Raw genomic sequence first — 21,338 nt, 5'->3', positions numbered from 1 at the left:
TATTGGATCCATTTTATATAGAATGGCGGTCACCCACCACCCAAGGAAGCAACGCAGTGCCAGAATTAGCACCAGAAGAAACATGGGGAGAAGCAATTCCACCAGTGGAAATCCCATGCCGGCAGAGTGTCAGGCACCTAAGAGCACAACGGCATGCTCAGGCGTCTCCTGGCGTTGGTATAAATATTTCAGAAATGGGAGATCCCAGTGCTCACTGCATTACAGAGTCTCTGTACTTACTTTCCAATCTTTGCAATTTCATACCCAGCATCGATTGTCCCTTTGCCGGCAGACACTGCAGCTGTAACCAAAAGTCTTGAGCGTCCAGTGGTTTTAGCTTCTGCCTCGAATGCAGCTAACATCTCCTGGAAAAGGGAAGACAGTCGATGTGCAGGAGCCTAGACACCAGGTTTCAGAACCTTAACAAATCTTACAGAGGTTATTCCTGTCCATGCTTCAAAGATATATCCCAGTATGACCGCTTATAGGATGAATGCCATCATCTTGGGTAGATGAGCATGCTAAACCCCCCCAGCACCCTTCTCTTCCTGCGCTGAACCACAAAGGCTAGCAGGACTGCTGACCGTGTCCAACCCCCTATATCCCTATGGCCTTTCTGGATGGTGCCTCACTATCACCACCTGCTGCATCGACATGGCCTGCAGCTCGATGGACCTGTCCTGGCTTTCCCTCTGTCCTGTGGCTGCCAGTCATAGGCCGTGTCCAACCCCCTATATCCCTATGGCCTTTCTGGATGGTGCCTCACTATCACCACCTGCTGCATCGACATGGCTTGCAGCTCGATGGACCTGCCCTGGCTTTCCCTCTGTCCTGTGGCTGCCAGTCATAGGCCGTGTCCATTTTAAGATTTGCTGGGGATGTTCCCTGTCTCTAGCCTTCTTATGCCTTAGGAACCAGGGCAGGAGCTTAGACTGAAATGAGCGCCTTGCTCCTTACCACAGGCAGAAAGAATGAATGTCTTCAGCTGCTTACGCTTTTCCACTTCCCAGCCAAGTCAGATTATTTTATGAATCCATTTCTTATCCTAAGGATCTACATTTCTTTCTATTTTTAATAATTAATATTTCATTCAATGACAAGAAATATAACAAAATGCAAGGATGTGTATAATTACAATACACAATTAAGTAGCCAAAGAGGGTTATAGTCTGTTACATCTTCGGTTCCCTCCGCATTTCAAAATTGAGATTCACTTTCCACAAGACTGTTTTCAAAGTTTAAACATTCCCTCCCCCTCCCAATCCTAATCACTAATATGTGCCCCAGAAGGAGCACGAGGCTGTGCAAATCATTATATCACAGATAGATGCCCGCTGACAAACCTCTAGTCTCAGGAAGAACTAACCCAGATTACTTTTAACTTTCAACCAGCCTTGAAATCTCTTCCTAGTGCAGTGAGTTTTTCCAGGTAATAAATCCATTTCAATCTTCCAATTACAGCAGATAAGTGGAGTGCCTGTTTATTTTCCCAGCCCTTCCCCTACAATTAATCTGCACAGATCTGATAAACTGGCCATTAGTAAACTGAATCTCTTCATTGCTTTCCAGTCATTGGTGTTGGTTATCTTTTGCTGGCTGTTTTCATATGTATCTTACTTTTATTTATACTGAAATGTTTGGGTTTAGCTTGCTGCTGTTTTTTTCTTGTCATGCTCATTACTTTACCAGTACTGAATACTGTAAATCAGAATCTTTCTGCACATTTGCTAGAAAAGCAATCTGGAAAGGGAATAAACGATACTGGTGTTGCTTCCGCTGCCTGATCACCTGTGTGCAACCAAGGCCCATCTTCTCCTGGGCTTTCTGGAAGCGTCTTCACCACCCATTCTGGGAGGCGATTCCATGCATCCACCACCCTTTCCATGAGAGAAGATTTCCTGAATCTACCCCCTTCCTTATTTAGCAGTCTTATAGACTGCCTTTCCCTTATTCTGGGCATCACCGAAACGTGAGTGTCCCCACTGCTCCTCTCAGGTCCTAGGCCTGTATGAAAGATTGAGAAGGTATGAAGACCCCAGCTTCGCTCCTAAACACATGCCCTGAACTTCTACCAAATGCGTGTGCAGCTGCTGTATGATAACACGCTTATTGTGTAAGAGATCAATAAGATCAACTCTGCATGAACCTGGATGATTCTGTTGGTCTCAATCTGTAGGAAACGACCTCCTTTATAGCACAAGAAGAGGGCCTCATGGCTCCACTCTCACATCTTCTAGATATGTTCTGCGTCCTCACCTCAGTTAAGGTGGTGAAGCGCTGCTTATCCTCAGGGGGGCTTCCTCTCGATCCCGGGTATTCAAAGTCCAGGTCAATCCCATCAAACTCGTACTTCCGTAGGTATTCAATCACCGAGTCAATAAAGATTTTGCGCGTAGCAGCACTGGAAACCATAGCAGTGAACCTGAAGAAGATCCTGGACAGTTACTGAGAGCTCGCATAGCGAGGCAGTCACAAGCAGCATCTGCTCGCCAGCCTCCCCCCTCCCTGGGATCGTCCTCAGCATTAATTTAAGGAAAACTCTTACTTGGCAGTGCCGAAGTTCCATCCTCCAATGGCCAGCAGTGTCAGCAGCTGTTTGTTTCTGTGAGAGAGAAAACAGTTCTGCGTAAACTGCAGTCTTTAGCAAGATATGAACCAAGCTGGAAAGTCTTTTATTGCTAGTAGAGCACATTCGGTCCTGCAGGTTTATTCTGCTGCCTCCTCAGAATAAATTCCAGCCAGAGGTGCCCTAGGTGACCCTTCAGTTATACACTCCTGGCCCCCAACTTACCTCCAGCACAGCGCTCCCTCCTAGGGCAACAGTGGCTCCAATACACCTCACCCGCCTTCTGGTGGCAGTGGCCCCAGCACATACGATGGAGAGGGGCAGTGGCTCCAGCACATACGATGGAGAGGGGCAGTGGCTCCAGCACAATGCTCCCTCATAAGGGGGGAGGGGCAGTGGCTCTAGCACATACAATGGAGAGGGGCAGTGGCTCCAGCACAATGCTTCCTCATAAGGGGGGGAGGGGCAGTGGCTCTAGCACTTATGATGGAGAGGGGCAGTGGCTTCAGCACAATGCTCCCTCATAAGAGGGGGGGGGGCAGTGGCTCTAGCACATACGATGGAGAGGGGCAGTGGCTCCAGCACATACGATGGAGAGGGGCAGTGGCTCAAGCACAATGCTCCCTCATAAGGGGGGAGGGGCAGTGGCTCTAGCACATACGATGGAGAGGGGCAGTGGCTTCAGCACATATGATGGAGAGGGGCAGTGGCTCAAGCACAATGCTCCCTCATAAGGGGGGAGGGGCAGTGGCTCTAGCACATACGATGGAGAGGGGCAGTGGCTTCAGCACATACGATGGAGAGGGGCAGTGGCTCCAGCACAATGCTTCCTCATAAGGGGGGAGGGGCAGTGGCTCTAGCACATACGATGGAGAGGGGCAGTGGCTTCAGCACATACGATGGAGAGGGGCAGTGGCTCAAGCACAATGCTCCCTCATAAGGGGGGAGGGGCAGTGGCTCTAGCACATACGATGGAGAGGGGCAGTGGCTTCAGCACATACGATGGAGAGGGGCAGTGGCTCCAGCACAATGCTCCCTCATAAGGGGGGGAGGGGCAGTGGCTCTAGCACATATGATGGAGAGGGGCAGTGGCTCCAGCACTGGGCTCCCCTCGTTGGTGGTACTGGCTCTGGCACAGCTCTCCTCGGCCTTGTACTGGCAGGATTTTGCCGCCCCCGCCTATTTTCCTAATGGAAGCACCAACCCTGGCTCTTGTCACAGTCAACTCCACCCTCTTAGCTCTCCTGCAACAATAGGAGGAAAAGTGAACAGAAGTGCAAAGAGGTTTAGTGGTGCCAGGCAGGCGTCTCACCTGCTTCCTTACCTCAGTCACAGATCAGTTTTCTAAGACGGACTTCAGTTCCTACATTTTAGGACTCTAACGAAAGGCACATTCTCGGTTTTAGGATAAAAATTCTCTTAGCTTAGGAACCTAACAAGGAGGTCAATTTTCAAAGGATTTAGGCTCCTACATTGACCCTTCTGAAAATCTTCTATGGCTGAGTCCCTAAATGTAGGAGCCCAGAAAGTGGCCACAGGGGTGGTGTTAGGAGCCTAAATCCAGGCCTCAATGCATGGCTCTAACTTTTAGGCTTCTAAATTTGTGTGAATTTTCAGCTGAAAACTTAGGCACCGAATGTAGGAGCTCAGGGTTTTTTTTAAATATTAGGCTCGAGGTGCCTACATTTATGGACCCAGCACTGCTCACTCTTTCAGCTCCTAAATTCAGGGGCTCAATAGTGGGAAATTCATTTAGGAAATTAGGTAGCGAGATCATTTGAATCCCTACTTCTCTGTGAGCATTTTCAGGGACATGAGCAAGGATTGGCCGAGCAAGCAATCTCGCTGCTGGGATTTCACCCCATGGCCCCTTCCACAGCTCCAAAGGCTCAACGTTACTGTAAGGTGGAGGGGCAGCCACCCCTAACCACTGCGGGCTTCCAGCAGAAGCAGGAGACTTCACGGGAATATTTCTTAAGCTCATGTTTCGTAGGGCTGTGAACTCACAAGACCCCCTCACCCGTACTGGCTCTTTAGCCATTGGGACGGCCCTAAGAAAAAGGAATTACGAGCCTGCGGTATCAAAGATTTGGAAGAAAATGGTTAACAGTCATTGCACAACTGCTGCAGCCTGGTTAGAAATCACCCAAAATATCTGACAGTAGAAAGCACAGTATACGACTTTCCAAGGGGGAGATTTTCACAAGGATTTATGTGCACCAACGCCAGTTTAAACCAGATTTTACGGGCAAGCAGGGGAGAAGACAGAGCTGCAGGGGGTGAATGTTCCTGCAGAAAGTTACATCCTGCCTGGGGTCTGCCCATGCACTGGGGACACCTGGAAATTCTCAAGCTTAATCTGGAGTTCGGTCATGCAGATTTAGCTATACATGGGTTACAAAAAATTAGCCAATTTAGTCACTGAAGGCTACTGACTGCTTTTTTAGGTCATTAATCTGCTTGTAGAGGACATCATCGTTCCACTCATAGGGTGCGATCTTGTGGTCGTTCATGGTGGCGAAAGCATACATCAGGTGGGTGCACAGGTTCGGGTCCACGTTTGCTGGCATATATTTGGCTGGTTCTGGTCTATACTGAGCCCAATTTGTGAAGTAACAGACAAGCTTCAGTGTAGAGCCTGGTAGGGAAGAGCAGAGCCTAAGGTCAATTAGTTAAGTCAATTGCCCATCATAAGGAGATAGAGAGGGACATTCTCGCCGCTCAGCTCTAACTCCAGCCATACCCAAATATTCAGAAAGTGCAGAAGTATGAAAATGAATGACTAAAATCACTCTCCAGCCTTAAGCTTGAACAATTGAATGAGAATTTACCAGCAGGTGACAGAATTTGCAGAAGAAAAACAAAACAAAACAAAAAAATCAGACCAGCAAACAAGGAAAACCAATTGGGAAAAGCAGAGATAAAGTGGGAAATAGAAAGAGTTATTTCCAGAATCAGACGGAGATGAAATCCTGACCCAGGAAGAGCTCAGACCTAAAGACGAGAGACAGTGGACTATGGGTAAGATGGTTCATAGCCTGCATAGAAAAAGCATGGTGACGCCAAGAAATGCTGATTCTGTACCGCAGACCTAGAGACTGTTAGTGTGACATGCTGAGGATACAGAAGGGAATAATAAAGTGACACCCAAAACTGAAAACTTTACAAAACCTCACAGAACCAGAGAATACTGGGATCACAACCCTGAGAGAATTGTGATCCCCTGGGACAGTCCCATTTCATAGAAAAAGCATGGTGACGCCAAGAAATGCTGATTCTGTACCGCAGACCTAGAGACTGTTAGTGTGACATGCTGAGGGATACAGAAGGGAATAATAAAGTGACACCCAAAACTGCAAAACTTTACAAAACCTCACAGAACCAGAGAATACTGGGATCACAACCCTGAGAGAATTGTGATCCCCTGGGACAGTCCCATTTCATAGAAAAAGCATGGTGACGCCAAGAAATGCTGATTCTGTACCTCAGACCTAGAGACTGTTAGTGTGACATGCTGAGGATACAGAAGGGAATAATAAAGTGACACCCAAAACTGCAAACTTTACAAAACCTCACAGAACCAGAGAATACTGGGATCACAACCCTGAGAGAATTGTGATCCCCTGGGACAGTCCCATTTCATAGAAAAAGCATGGTGACGCCAAGAAATGCTGATTCTGTACCGCAGACCTAGAGACTGTTAGTGTGACATGCTGAGGATACAGAAGGGAATAATAAAGTGACACCTAAAACTGCAAACTTTACAAAACCTCACAGAACCAGAGAATACTGGGATCACAACCCTGAGAGAATTGTGATCCCCTGGGACAGTCCCATTTCATAGAAAAAGCATGGTGATGCCAAGAAATGCTGATTCTGTACCGCAGACCTAGAGACTGTTAGTGTGACATGCTGAGGATACAGAAGGGAATAATAAAGTGACACCCAAAACTGCAAACTTTACAAAACCTCACAGAACCAGAGAATACTGGGATCACAACCCTGAGAGAATTGTGATCCCCTGGGACAGTCCCATTCATAGAAAAAGCATGGTGACGCCAAGAAATGCTGATTCTGTACCTCAGACCTAGAGACTGTTAGTGTGACATGCTGAGGATACAGAAGGGAATAATAAAGTGACACCTAAAACTGCAAACTTTACAAAACCTCACAGAACCAGAGAATACTGGGATCACAACCCTGAGAGAAATGTGATCCCCTGGGACAATCCCATTCCAAAACTTGATGCAAGAAAACTGGACATTCTGAGAACGTTAAAAACACAAGAACAAAATCAGTGATAGATGTGTCAGTACCAAGTGACTGCTCTATAGAATATATGAAGAAAGAGACAATCCTTGGCAGAACCTAAGACTTGCAACACTGGGTCAGTCCAAGGATCCATCAAGCCTGGTATCCTGTTTCCAATAGTGGCCAATCCAGGTCACAAGTACCTGGCGGGATCCCAAAAGATCAACAGTTCCCATGCTGCTTATCCCAGGACTTCCCCAAGTTCACCTTAATGATTTATGGACTTTTCTTGCAGGAACTTGTCCCATCTACACTAACAGCTTTCACCACATCCTCTGGAAACAAATTCCAGAGCTTAATTATGTGCTGAGCAAAAAAAATATTTTCTCCATTTGCCTTAAATGTATCACTACTAACAGAATTACTGGGCTTAATGGGGAAACCGCCAACATGGTTTTAGCAAAGTGAAGTCCTGCCTTACCAAGCTATTAGAATTCTTTGAAGCTGTAAATAAACATCTGGATTTTCGGAAAGCATTTGATAAAGTCCCAAATAGGAGACTCCTGAAGAAATTAAGCAGTCATAGGATAGGAGGCAGTGACTCGGGGAACTCTCCGGAATTATAAAGGAAAACTCCGGGTGCTACTGCCAAGGCAGGCCTGGAAGCAGAGGTTCTGTGGGCCACGCACTGAGCAGCAGGAAAAAGACCCTCCCGCGATGGAAGGCCCCACATAGGGAAGGAAAGTGAAGGAGATCCCTGGCCCAGAGCAGCTGGAGATGGATTAGGAGGAGGCTGTTCTTGCTGGTGGGCTGAGGTAAGGAGAGACAATGAGAGAGTTGATAAAACAGGGAGGTAGGCGATCTAAAAAAGCCATGGGGGCAACACAAACAATAGATGCCAAGGAATGTCTGTTAAGATGCTTTATTTGGAGACTTGTTAATCCACTACAAAGATTAACGGACATTTCTTGGCATCTATTGTTTGTGTTGCCCCCACAAGAGAATGAGAGAGACAGAGTGTGTGTGAGAGAGAGAAAGGAGACTGAATGAGCATGGGAGTGACGGAGAAGAGTGTGTGTCACATGCATGTGTGTTAGTGTGTGGGTGGACATTGTGTGGAAGAATGAGAGAGACAGTGTGTGAGAGAGAGAAAGGAGACTGAATAAGCATGGGAGTGACGGAGAAGAGTGTGTGTGGGTGGACATTGTGTGGAAGAATGAGAGAGACAGAGTGTGTGAGAGAGAGAAAGGAGACTGAATGAGCATGGGAGTGACGGAGAAGAGTGTGTGTGGGTGGACATTGTGTGGAAGAATGAGAGAAACAGAGTGTGTGAGAGAGAGAGAGAAAGGAGACTGAATGAGCATGGGAGTGACGGAGAAGAGTGTGTGTCGCATGCATGTGTGTTAGTGTGTGGGTGGACATTGTGTGGAAGAATGAGAGAGACAGTGTGTGAGAGAGAGAAAGGAGACTGAATGAGCATGGGAGTGACGGAGAAGAGTGTGTGTGGGTGGACATTGTGTGGAAGAATGAGAGAGACAGAGTGTGTGAGAGAGAGAGAGAAAGGAGACTGAATGAGCATGGGAGTGACGGAGAAGAGTGTGTGTCGCATGCATGTGTGTTAGTGTGTGGGTGGACATTGTGTGGAAGAATGAGAGAGACTGTGTGAGAGAGAGAAAGGAGACTGAATGAGCATGGGAGTGACGGAGAAGAGTGTGTGTGTGTGGACATTGTGTGGAAGAATGAGAGAGACAGAGTGTGTGAGAGAGAGAAAGGAGACTGAATGAGCATGGGAGTGACGGAGAAGAGTGTGTGTCGCATGCATGTGTGTTAGTGTGTGGGTGGACATTGTGTGGAAGAATGAGAGAGACAGTGTGTGAGAGAGAGAAAGGAGACTGAATGAGCATGGGAGTGACGGAGAAGAGTGTGTGTGGGTGGACATTGTGTGGAAGAATGAGAGAGACAGTGTGTGAGAGAGAGAAAGGAGACTGAATGAGCATGGGAGTGATGGAGAAGAGTGTGTGTCGCATGCATGTGTGTTAGTGTGTGGGTGGACATTGTGTGGAAGAATGAGAAGAGTCAGTGTGTGGCTGAGAATGAGCTTGTGAGTGTGTGAGAGAAAGACGTCTCCCCTCGCTCCAATTCTCCATAATCTCAGGGTGAGTGGAAATATAAACTTCCCAGTATGTGCTTTGGAAAGTGGTTGAAAGATGGGAAACAGAGTCATCCTTCTCAGGGAAGCGTGAATACTGAAGTGCCCCAGAGATCTCTACTGGGATCAGTTTGTTTCACTTATTCATAAATGATCTAGAAAAGCAGCAATGAGCGAGGTGATCAAATTAGAGAACTGGGCAAGGGGATGCATGGAAGGAGAATAATCCCAATTGCAGGTACACGATGCTCCATGTTAGGAGTCTCCACCCTGGAAAAGGTCCTTGGAGTCCTTGTGCACAATACCTTGAAATCTTCAGCTCAGTGGGCGGCGGTCGAAAAAGCAAAGCCAATGTTAGGAATTCTTTGGAAAGGAAGAGAGAATAAAACTGAGACTATCAGAACGCCCATGATCCAGCCATACCTGGGAATAATGTGTGCAAGCCTGGTGGCCAGACCTGAAAAGCGAGATAGCAGAACTAGAAAAGGTACAGGGAAGGGAGCAGAAACGATAAAGGGGATGGAGATTAGAGCCTCTGCAGCCTGGAGAGGGGACGTGATAGAGGTTTAGGAAAGTATTTACATGCCAAATAGCACTAGGCCACTCCATGAAACTGACAGGAAGGAGATTTCCACGCAATGCACAATCAAGCTAAGGTTTGCCCGGGTTTCTGGAGGAGAGGAGAGGTCCAGGAATAATTCCTAGCCAGACAGACTTTGGTTTCTCCACTCTTCCTTGTCAGGGGGAGTAACATGAAAATGACTTTCCTATTGGGAAGTGCTGGCCACTGTGGGAGAGAAGATGCCGGGCTCGATGGACCAGTGGTCTGACCCAGCATTGCATTTCTTATGTTAAGTATCAAGAACTGCAATCAGAGACCAAGGAAATGTGGCAGAGATCCAGAAATAATGCCAATTGTGCTGGGTGTCACTGTCCTGGCATCAACTGGGAAAACTGGGAAATTAAATCCTAATAATTCCAGAAGTAAATTTCAGAGACACAGCATACATGAGAAGATAAGAGCTGACATAAGGGGGCTAGACCGAGGGTCCATCAAGCCCAGTATCCTGTTTCCAACAGCAGGAACCTGGCAGGATCTCAAAAGGTCAATAGATCCCATGCTGCTTATCCCAGAGATAAGCAGCAGGGGATTTCCCCAACTCCAGCTTAATAATGCTTTATGGACTTTTCCTCAGGAACTTGTCCAAACCATTTTTAAACCCAGCTATGCTAACTACTTTCACCACATCCTTTGGCAATGAATTCCAGAGCTTAATTATGCGTTGAGTAAAACCAGTAGCCTGGTTTATGAGTGAGGATCACTCCTGTCATGCATAGGAGTAATAGCTAAACGAAATGAAACTAAAACTATCCCATCTAGACATATTACCCCCAAGATATATTCTCACAGACACAAAGACATTCCTATACACACCCAAGAATATCAAGTCATTCCTATGTGTGCAGATATTCCCACATGCACTCAACACATCAACTGCACACAGAGACAAACACACACAGACTCACTAAGCAGTCCAGGACTCTGACACACACAAACGTCAGGATGTTAGGTTAATAAAGGGATTTCTTACCCAGCTGCAACTGCAGCAAAAAGGCCAAACCTGCAACAGAAAGGAGACCCCTTAGCAGTAAAGCCTCAGCTGCAGATGTTCCCATGCGCTGAGGAAGGTGTGAGAGACTGCGGTGCTGCGAAGCCTGCACTGAGGCGTGAGAGACCGCCGTGCTGCGAAGCCTGCACTGAGGAAGGTGTGAGAGACCGCGGTGCTGTGAAGCCTGCACTGAGGCGTGAGAGACCGCCGTGCTGCGAAGCCTGCACTGAGGAAGGTGTGAGAGACCACGGTGCTGCGAAGCCTGCACTGAGGCGTGAGAGACCGTGGTGCTGCGTAGCCTGCACTGAGGCGTGAGAGACCGCGGTGCTGAGAAGCCTGCACTGAGGAAGGTGTGAGAGACCACGGTGCTGCGAAGCCTGCACTGAGGCGTGAGAGACCGCCGTGCTGCGAAGCCTGCACTGAGGAAGGTGTGAGAGACCACGGTGCTGCGAAGCCTGCACTGAGGCGTGAGAGACAGTGGTGCTGCGTAGCCTGCACTGAGGCGTGAGAGACCGCGGTGCTGAGAAGCCTGCACTGAGGAAGGTGTGAGAGACCGCGGTGCTGTGAAGCCTGCACTGAGGAAGGTGTGAGAGACTGCGGTGCTGTGAAGCCTGCACTGAGGCATGAGAGACTGTGGTGCTGTGAAGCCTGCACGGAGGTGTGAGAGACTGCGGTGCTGTGAAGCCTGCACTGAGGCGTGAGAGACTGTGGTGCTGTGAAGCCTGCACTGAGGTGTGAGAGACTGCGGTGCTGTGAAGCCTGCACTGAGGTGTGAGACTGCGGTGCTGTGAAGCCTGCACTGAGGTGTGAGAGACCGTGGTGCTGTGAAGCCTACACTGAGGCGTGAGAGACTGTGGTGCTGTGAAGCCTGCACTGAGGCGTGAGAGACTGTGGTGCTGTGAAGCCTGAATTGAGGCGAGACTGCGGTGCTGTGAAGCCTGCACTGAGGTGTGAGAGACTGCGGTGCTGTGAAGCCTGCACGGAGGTGAGAGACTGCGGTGCTGTGAAGCCTGCACGGAGGTGTGTGAGACTGCGGTGCTGTGAAGCCTGCACTGAGGTGTGAGAGACTGCGGTGCTGTGAAGCCTGCACTGAGGTGAGAGACTGCGGTGCTGTGAAGCCTGCACGGAGGTGTGAGAGACTGCGGTGCTGTGAAGCCTACACTGAGGCGTGAGAGACTGCGGTGCTGTGAAGCCTGCACGGAGGTGTGAGAGACTGCGGTGCTGTGAAGCCTACACTGAGGCGTGAGAGACTGCGGTGCTGTGAAGCCTGCACGGAGGTGTGAGAGACTGCGGTGCTGTGAAGCCTACACTGAGGCGTGAGAGACTGCGGTGCTGTGAAGCCTGCATGGAGGTGTGAGACTGCGGTGCTGTGAAGCCTGCACGGAGGTGTGAGAGACTGCGGTGCTGTGAAGCCTGCACTGAGGCGTGAGAGACTGCGGTGCTGTGAAGCCTGCACGGAGGATCCCAAGTTACTCACCCACACACAGCAGCAGCGTCGTCCTCCCCATGGTCCTTCCTCAGGCTCAGCTCAGCCCTGCACCCCTTTTATACAGGGGCAAGACCCTTATCAGTGTGGAAACCTCACACCTGTGCAGGGAGGAAACCTGCCAGAACAGAAAAACAAACTACACAAGAAAAACAGACATTTAAAAAAAAAATAAGGAATGGGAGTAATTTTTCATGAGACTGACAGCTTTACATTGTAATAGAGAAAAACAGAATATCAGACCTGTCAGGCTTACAAAAATGGTTAATGCATTGAGAGGAGACTGGGCATATCCAGTGAATGGATCCCATCTTCCTTGTAAAATCATTTCTTTGTTAATGTGGTGCTGAGTTTTGGGTTATTGTGCGCTCAGCTGTAACCCAACAGACCATAGGCAGAGTAATTAGTGAAATCCAGAAATATTGAGCACACACTGGAGGGAGACAATTCCTGAAGGAAGCCAGAAAAGTCTGCATTGGGACATAACATGGTTCACTTAAGAACATAAGGACCTGCCATACTGGGTCAGACCCAGGGTCCATCAAGCCCAGCATCCTGTTTCCAACAGTGGCCAATCCAGGCCACAAGAACCTGGCAATTACCCAAAAACTAAGCCTATTCCATGTTACCATTGCTAATGGCACTGGCTATTCTCTAAGTGAACTTAATAGCAGGTAATGGACTTCTCCTCCAAGAACTTATCCAATCCTTTTTTAAACACAGCTATACTAACTGCACTAACCACATCCTCTGGCAACAAATTCCAGAGTTTAATTGTGCATTGAGTAAAAAAGAACTTTCTCCGATTAGTTTTAAATGTGCCCCATGCTAACTTCATGGAGTGCCCCCTAGTCTTTCTATTATCCGAAAGAGTAAATAACCGATTCACATCTACCCGTTCTAGACCTCTCATGATTTTAAACACCTCTATCATATCCCCCCTCAGCCGTCTCTTCTCCAAGCTGAACAGCCCTAACCTCTTTAGTCTTTCCTCATAGGGGAGCTGTTCCATCCCCTTATCATTTTGGTTGCCCTTCTCTGTACCTTCTCCATCGCAATTATATCTTTTTTGAGATGCGGCGACCAGAATTGTACACAGTATTCAAGGTGGGGTCTCACCATGGAGCGATACAGAGGCATTATGACATTTTCCGTTTTATTCACCATTCCCTTCCTAATAATTCCCAACATTCTGTTTGCTTTTTTGACTGCCGCAGCACACTGAGCCGACGATTTCAATGTGTTATCCACTATGACGCCTAGATCTTTTTCTGGGGTTGAAGCACCTAATATGGAACCCAACATTGTGTAATTATAGCATGGGTTATTTTTCCCTATATGCATCACCTTGCACTTATCCACATTAAATTTCATCTGCCATTTGGATGCCCAATTTTCCAGTCTCACAAGGTCTTCCTGCAATTTATCACAATCTGCTTGTGATTTAACTACTCTGAACAATTTTGTGTCATCTGCAAATTTGATTATCTCACTCGTCGTATTTCTTTCCTTTAGTCGTATTTCTTTCCTTTAGTGATTCACCCAGTACAACGTTGAGGCTCGCTTATACTGTATATGTATGCATGGTGCACTGCTCAAAATGTCTAATATCGTATGACCATCATATATATAGAGAGAGATGCCAAGCACACTCATTGCTGGAGTGTTCTCAGACTGACTTAGACTGTGTCCAAACTATAATCATAGGTCATATATATATCTCGATATTTTGAATTTTCGTTTTGCAAGTAAAATTACTTATTAGTGATTCAACCTGTATTAATGCTAAGACTTGCAAAGAGGCACTGACAAGAACAGGAGATGTCTGTTTTTATGATGGCGAAACACTGGAACAGTATCGGGCGGCCATATATCTGAAGCAGTGCCCCCGCTTATGTTCAAGATAGTGCTGGTATCGGTTCTTCACCTTTCGGGTTCACTTCTGCATAGCCTATGGCAGAAGGGTTTTGGGTGGGTGGATAGCGCTGCACCCGATGCTGTGTCTCGCGCCCCTGCAGAAATGTGTGCTTATTTCCAATATAAAATGTCTTCCGCTCCCTGGCTCAGCTGGACTAGGAATGCTGCAGGAGTAGCGCTCACAGCCCTTTACAGGGTGCAAGGGGAGGGCGTCACTTCTAGCCACCATACAACAGCAACAGTTAGGGTCCATGGCCACTGGCCCAGGACATCATGGCATCGTCTGGGTAAAGTGAAAATCCCCAGGGAGCTGCAAATGAAGAGCTCTGGAGCCAGATCTTAGTCCTGGTCCTGTCTGAAAACTGCTGGGTGACCCCCCGCCCTGGAAAGAGAAGGAGAGCTTAAAGAGAAGCCGTACAAAACAAGTCAAGGCCGACCGTTTCACCTTCACCTAGCACCTCCCCCGCACACCCCTCCATCAGCTGCTCCTGGAAAGTTGCCATCAGATGATTGCTGCCTTTGGATAAGATTGGAAGGCATTTCGGGGAAGGTGCTGTGTATTCAGAGAAAGGTGCATGTCTGCCCTGGACCGGGCCGCTTCCCAGCCCACTCAATACCGCACAAGCTTTGCTCAAGGCAGAGTTTTTATTATGAACTCAAAAATGCCATTGCAATTTCAGTTTCCTGTGTTTGTATAAAAGATGCGATCCATATATACAGAGGAAAAGTAAAAGCCACATGAATGCTCAGCAACGTAGGTGGAGAGAGGCGCGAGTCCTGAAGGACCAGTCACTTCTTCCTGCGGGGCTTGGGTTTCTTGACAGGGCGCAGGTACGGGTTGTCTATCAGATTCTCTTCTCCGTTTCGGTTTCCTTGCAGGGCAGCGTTCTGCTGCAGGACGGAGACATTTTCCTTCTCTGCTCCAGAATCATCCTGTGGCACAAAACACAAGGGCACCTCAGGCAGGAAGGGAGAGGAGTGCTGCACAAATAAAGACCTCAATCATCTCCGCATAAGGAGCAAGCGTGGTAAGAGGGGGCTCTGGGGAGAAGGCCATCCCGGGTGCAGGTGCAGGGACAGTGTCTCTGTGTCTGTCTGCTCATCCTAAATCATCTCCAGATAAGGAGCAAGCGTGCTAAGAGGGGGCTCTGGGGAGAAGGCCATCCCGGGTGCAGGTGCAGGGACAGTGTCTCTGTGTCTGTCTGCTCATCCTAAATCATCTCCAGATAAGGAGCAAGCGTGCTAAGAGGGGGCTCTGGGGAGAAGGCCATGGGCTCCGAGTCCATACCGTGTGCAGGTGCAGGGACAGTGTCTCTGTGTCCGTCTGCTCATCCTGCTCCGAGGAGTCCGTTTCCTCCATCTGTTGCATCTCCAGCTCCGAGGGCAGCAGTGCATTCAGGTATGGGATGGAGAACGGCCGAGCAGCGATCACTGCAGGGGGGATAAAGAAAGGAAAAGGTATTTTGGTAGTAATGAGACTGCACAATGCAAGCGGCCGGCAGGGTTATTCCAGGCCTGTCTTACATGGAAATGTGCTGATATCATCCTTGAACAGCGTCTGAGTTTCGCCAGTCTTCGCCATGAAACGGGTGAGGGCTCGCTCCACATCCCGTCTCTGAGAGGCCACTTTTTCCCGTAAGATCTGGTAATCAGAGACAGGCTCTCGGTATGTCTAAGGGATGGGAAGGAAACACTCGGGTCACACTTCAATCCCTTTCCAGGGACGCTCCAAAGAGACTCAAAGGAGCAAGCACTATCCAAGAGTAACCCTCAATCTCAGTAAGTGTCTGCGACCCGGCGCACCGCTGCGTTGTGCCAAAGTGCAAAAGACATTCAGATTCACAGGTGACAGACGAGCACCTGCAGCACATGCCAGTAAAATACTGACACAGAGAAGCCCCATCTCCTGCTGCCACGCACACGGACAGAGAGAGAAGCCCCACCCCCTGCTCCCACGCACAGAGAGAGAGAGAGAAGCCCCACCCCCTGCTCCCACACACACAGAGAGAGAAGCCCCACCTCCTGCTCCCACGCACACAGAGAGAGAAGCCCCACCCCCTGCTCCCACGCACACAGAGAGAAGCCCCACCCCCTGCTCCCACGCACACGGATAGAGAGAGAAGCCCCACCCCCTGCTCCCACGCACACAGAGAGAGAAGCCCCACCCCCTGCTCCCAAGCACACAGAGAGAGAGAGAAGCCCCACCCCCTGCTCCCACGCACACACAGAGAGAGAGAAGCCCCACCCCCTGCTCCCACGCACACAGAGAGAGAAGCCCCACCCCCTGCTCCCACGCACACAGAGAGAGAGAAGCCCCACCCCCTGCTCCCACGCACACGGATAGAGAAGCCCCACCCCCTGCTCCCAAGCACACGGACAGAGAGAGAAGCCCCACCCCCTGCTCCCACGCACACGGACAGAGAGAGAAGCCCCACCCCCTGCTCCCACGCACACGGACAGAGAGAGAAGCCCCACCTCCTGCTCCCACGCACACGGACAGAGAGAGAAGCCCCACCCCCTGCTCCCACGCACACGGACAGAGAGAGAAGCCCCACCCCCTGCTCCCACGCACACGGACAGAGAGAGAAGCCCCACCCCCTGCTCCCACGCACACGGACAGAGAGAGAAGCCCCACCCCCTGCTCCCACGCACACGGACAGAGAGAGAAGCCCCACCACCTGCTCCCACGCATACAGAGAGAGAGAGAAGCCCCACCCCCTGCTCCCATGCACACGGACAGAGAGAAGCCCCACCCCCTGCTCCCACGCACACAGAGAGAGAAGCCCCACCCCCTGCTCCCACGCACACGGACAGAGAGAGAAGCCCCACCCCCTGCTCCCACGCACACGGACAGAGAGAGAAGCCCCACCTCCTGCTCCCACGCACACGGACAGAGAGAGAAGCCCCACCTCCTGCTCCCACGCACACGGACAGAGAGAAAAGCCCCATCTCCTGCTCCCACGCACACGGACAGAGAGAGAAGCCCCATCTCCTGCTCCCACGCACACGGACAGAGAGAGAAGCCCCATCTCCTGCTCCCACGCACACGGACAGAGAGAGAAGCCCCACCCCCTGCTCCCAAGCACATGGACAGAGAGAGAAGCCCCACCACCTGCTCCCACGCACACGGACAGAGAGAGAAGCCCCACCACCTGCTCCCACGCACACGGACAGAGAGAGAAGCCCCACCCCCTGCTCCCAAGCACATGGACAGAGAGAGAAGCCCCACCCCCTGCTCCCAAGCACACGGACAGAGAGAGAAGCCCCACCCCCTGCTCCCATGCACACGGACAGAGCGAGAAGCCCCACCCCCTGCTCCCAAGCACACGGACGGAGAGAGAAGCCCCACCCCCTGCTCCCAAGCACACGGACAGAGAGAGAAGCCCCACCCCCTGCTCCCAAGCACACGGACAGAGAGAGAAGCCCCACCCCCTGCTCCCATGCACACGGACAGAGAGAGAAGCCCCATCCCCTGCTCCCACGCACACGGACAGAGAGAGAAGCCTCACCCCCTGCTCCCATGCACATGGACACAGACACATGTTGATTTCTCGGTGCATGTTGCAGTATCAGTTATGAGACTAACATGGTAGTGAATGAAGTGAATGTGATGCTTGCTTCACAGGGATTCCCCACTCACCGGCGTTCTGATATAGGTGTGTGGATCGGGGAACTCTGGGAAGTGGCCAGGGATGTGTGAGGGGTGCAGCTTGCTCTGTCCAGCAGTCAGGGCTTTAGGGGTCATTGGCTGATTTGTCACAGGTGCTGAAAAAGGAAAAGAAATCTTAGGGCGATAACTCGCTAGCCAGCCCCCAGCCCGGTGCTCCCCCCGCCCTCCCACACTCAGCGTACGTGCAGTGATGACCATTCGCTGGGAACGTTTGGCGTAGGAAGGAAGGGTCTCCACGTTGAATCCTGAAAAAGAGAGTAAGGCAGCAGAAAGTCACGTCCCTCTGGAACCAGGTGAGGTGGCCGGAGGTGGCCGTTGCACATGCAAATCCTGCCTGGATGTAGGGCGGCAAGAAGAGGGCCTGAATGGGCTGTAGATTATAGAGTTTAACTATTTTTTATATTTCTGAGGATTGTTTATTTTTTATTCAATGTATTGTATTTTATTTGCATTATAATTATATTAAATATAACCTGCATTTTATTGTAAACTGCTATAAAAATACTATATCAGGTAGCAGACAATCAAATAATAGTAATACTATTTTATTTTTATAAGTTGCTAATTTGAAAGGACTCTAGGCAGAATACAACAATATGAATAAAAATGATGGTATATTACATATAAAAATGTAAAACACTGAGATTAATATTCCGTAATGTGGCGACACTGAAGTTAATTTCCTAACTCGTGGGACTTAAAGGAAAACTGGTTCTTACCTGCCAATTTTCATTCCCTGTATGTACCCGCATCAGTCCAGACTCCTGGGTTTTGCCTCCCTGCCAGCAGATGGAGACAGAGAGAGACTCTCTGACACTGTACATAACCCAGTGAGTCCCCTGCACTCCCTCAGTATTTCTCTGACACTGTACATAACCCAGTGAGCCACCTGCAGTCCCTCAGTATTTCTCAGTCTCCAGCAGTTCCCTGTATGTACCCAGCTCAGTCCAGACTCCTGGGTTTTGCCTCCCTGCCAGCAGATGGAGACAGAGAAAGTCTCACTGACACTGTACATAACCCAGTGAGCCACCTGCAGTCCCTCAGTATTTCTCAGTCTCCAGCAGTTCCCTGTATGTACCCAGCTCAGTCCAGACTCCTGGGTTTTGCCTCCCTGCCAGCAGATGGAGACAGAGAGAGTCTCACTGACACTGTACATAAGCCAGTGAGCCTCCTGCACTCCCTCAGTATTTCTCTGTCTCCAGCAGTTCCCTGTATGTACCCAGATCAGTCCAGACTCCTGCGTTTTGCCTCCCTTCCAGCAGATGGAGACAGAGAGAGTCTCACTGATGCTGCACATAACCCAGTGAGCCACCTGCAGTCCCTCAGTATTGACCTGTACCCAAGCCAAGAGAAAAAAAAATGTATACCAAACTTAACAGCCCAACGAACAGGAGGATGGTGATGCCGTAACCTATTGGAAACATAACTCTGTTCCAGACATATGTAAGTAGGACGAAACAGCTTAGTGAACGGCTAAAACTCTGCATGACATACAGGACCAACAGAACGAGTGGACGACTCTCCCACCTTCTTTCCACTGGGCAGGTCTCTGGACTGATCCGTGGTACTACATGAAAGAAAATTAGCAGGTAAGAACCAATTTTCCTTTCCCATACATACCCAGATCAGGCCAGACTCCTGGGATGTACCAGAGCTCCGTACTCAGGGTGGGAGCTGGAGAGTCTCGCTCACAGAACACTCACCAAAACACCCTGCAGCCGGAGTCCTGACATCCAAACGATAGTGTCTGGGAAAATGGCAGCGACTTTCAAGCTGCTGCTCTGCAAATCTCCTGCGGCGATACCTGCTGCACCTCAGCCCGAAAAGCTGCCTGTGAGCGTGTCGAATGAGCACTCAAACCTTCCAGAACCAGACGACCCAGAGAGATAGGCCGAACTGATTGAGCCAATGCACAAAGGTAGCTTTGGAAGCTTGACGTCCCTTCCTCAGACCATTCCAGAGGATGAAAAGCTGATCCAATGTACAAAAATCATTAGTGACTTTCAGATATCTTAACACCCACCGGACACCCAAAAGCCTCTGCTCCTTAGCAAGAGAAGCAGAGGCATCTAAGTCCAGAAAAGCTGGAAACTCCACTGTCTGATTAACATGGATCCCTGACATCACCTTCGGCAGGAAAGAGGGCACTGTGTGCAAAGATACTCCTGTCTCTGAAATCTGCAGAAAGGGATCCTGGCAGGACGAAGCCTGACGCTCCAACATTCTCCTTGCCAAACAAATGTCTACCAGAAAAACCACCTTTAAGTGTCAAATCCTTCAGCGTTGCTCTCCTTAGAGGCTCAAACGGAGCCGCATGTAAAGCTGTAAGCACCAGATTGAGATTCCAAGACGGGACATGCCTTCCACGCTGGCAGCCACAAATTCTTTGCTCCGTGAAGAAAACCTATAACATCCAGATGTGCAGACAGGGAACAACCCCGCACCTTGCCACGAAAACAGCCCAGAGCTGCTATCTGGACCCTCAGAGAATTATAGGCCAGACCTTTGACCAGCCCTTCCTTAAGAAAAGTCAAAATACGCGACACTGTAGTTTGCAGCACCTGCACATCCCTATTGAGACACCAGGTCTTGAAAACCTTCCAGACTCGCAATAAGACAAAAGATGTGGAATCCTCCTGGCCTGCAGCAAGGTGGTGATAAGAGAGTCGGGATAACTTCTCTGCTTTAGTTGTTTCATCTCAAAAGCCAGGCTACGAGAAAGAAGTGAACTGCCTGATCCGAAAATATGGGGCCCTGGTGGAGAAGATTTTCCAGATGGCTGAAGCTCCGGGGCCCGTCTATGGCCCTGTTGACGAGATCCGCAAACCAAGGATGGCGCGGCCGCCGCGCAGGCACCCGAATAACATCTCTCGGGTGCATCTCTATCCACTATCAGCTTTCTCACCAGAAGCCACGGGGGAAAGACATACAACACGACACAATGCGAGGACATGGAAGAGCCAGAGCGTCAGCGCCCGTGCTCCCTTCTTCGGCTGAAGAACCGCAGGCCTTTGCGTTCTTTCTGGTCATCCTCAGATCCATGTGAGGCAAGCCCCACTTCTTGTGATTGAGAGACATCACCACCTCTGACAGCTCCCACTCTCCAGGGTCCAACTCCTTCTGACTCAGGAGGTCTCACCGTGGCAATGTGTGACGCTGCTCTCCTCTCCGAGTGGTGCTCTGCGCACAGGATCACCTCCTGCAGCTCCTGGTGCCACCCTATCGGTTGATATAAACTATTGTAATGCCGACAGAACCCGCTCCTGACGATCACGCAACTGTAGTAGAAAGTAAAGCGAAGCGCACCGCCCCTGACTCTAATCAATTGAGAAATCAAGAAGCCTCTTTCTTCGACCACTGGCCCTGAGCTGCTTGACCCTGACACACAGCACCCCAGCCCATGACCACCACCCAGTCTGGGACCTCTAACTCCAGACCTCGATCCAGGGAAGACTGTCCCTTCCTTCCCCCTTGAGCAGCACAGGGAGATGAAACTCTCCTGACAACGGGTTCCACCGAGAGAGAAAAGCTCTCTGAAGAGGCTGCATATCTGCGAATGCCCAAGAACCTAATTCCAGGGTCGAAGCCATGAAACCCAGGACCCATAAACAGTCCCATGCCCTGGGCAACAGGTGACTGACCTGCCCCTGCAGCTTCACAATCCTGTCCTCCGTGAGGAACCCTCGCCC

General features: G+C 49.9%; 2 protein-coding genes across 6 annotated transcripts in view; both read right to left on the bottom strand.

Moving 5' to 3' along the window:
* LOC115074466 (acidic mammalian chitinase-like) overlaps positions 1-21,338 on the bottom strand; it is a 44,834-nt gene that overhangs the window by 11,250 nt on the left and 12,246 nt on the right. Inside the window, exons 2-7 of the mRNA XM_029573934.1 lie at positions 12,054-12,201; positions 10,559-10,588; positions 5,003-5,204; positions 2,546-2,602; positions 2,257-2,422; positions 241-365 (exon numbers count right to left, since the gene is read on the bottom strand). Of these exons, the coding sequence (XP_029429794.1) occupies positions 241-365; positions 2,257-2,422; positions 2,546-2,602; positions 5,003-5,204; positions 10,559-10,588; positions 12,054-12,084 (611 nt within the window). The 5' untranslated portion in view covers positions 12,085-12,201. The remainder of the gene's footprint in view (positions 1-240; positions 366-2,256; positions 2,423-2,545; positions 2,603-5,002; positions 5,205-10,558; positions 10,589-12,053; positions 12,202-21,338) is intronic.
* The window catches only part of LOC115074471 (transcription initiation factor TFIID subunit 8), a 30,431-nt gene continuing 23,703 nt past the window's right edge, over positions 14,611-21,338 (bottom strand). For all 5 annotated transcript variants that reach the window (XM_029573943.1, XM_029573940.1, XM_029573941.1 and 2 more), the window contains 5 exons: positions 17,832-17,894; positions 17,620-17,744; positions 15,504-15,651; positions 15,268-15,410; positions 14,611-14,912 (listed from right to left, as the gene is read on the bottom strand). In XM_029573943.1, coding sequence (XP_029429803.1) covers positions 14,769-14,912; positions 15,268-15,410; positions 15,504-15,651; positions 17,620-17,744; positions 17,832-17,894 — 623 coding nt within the window. In that variant the 3' untranslated portion in view covers positions 14,611-14,768. The remainder of the gene's footprint in view (positions 14,913-15,267; positions 15,411-15,503; positions 15,652-17,619; positions 17,745-17,831; positions 17,895-21,338) is intronic.

Source organism: Rhinatrema bivittatum, chromosome 12, assembly GCF_901001135.1.
Source record: "Rhinatrema bivittatum chromosome 12, aRhiBiv1.1, whole genome shotgun sequence".
NCBI lineage: Eukaryota > Metazoa > Chordata > Amphibia > Gymnophiona > Rhinatrematidae > Rhinatrema > Rhinatrema bivittatum.
The sequence above is the reverse complement of the archived record's forward strand: the minus strand, read 5'-3'. Positions and strand labels throughout refer to the sequence as shown.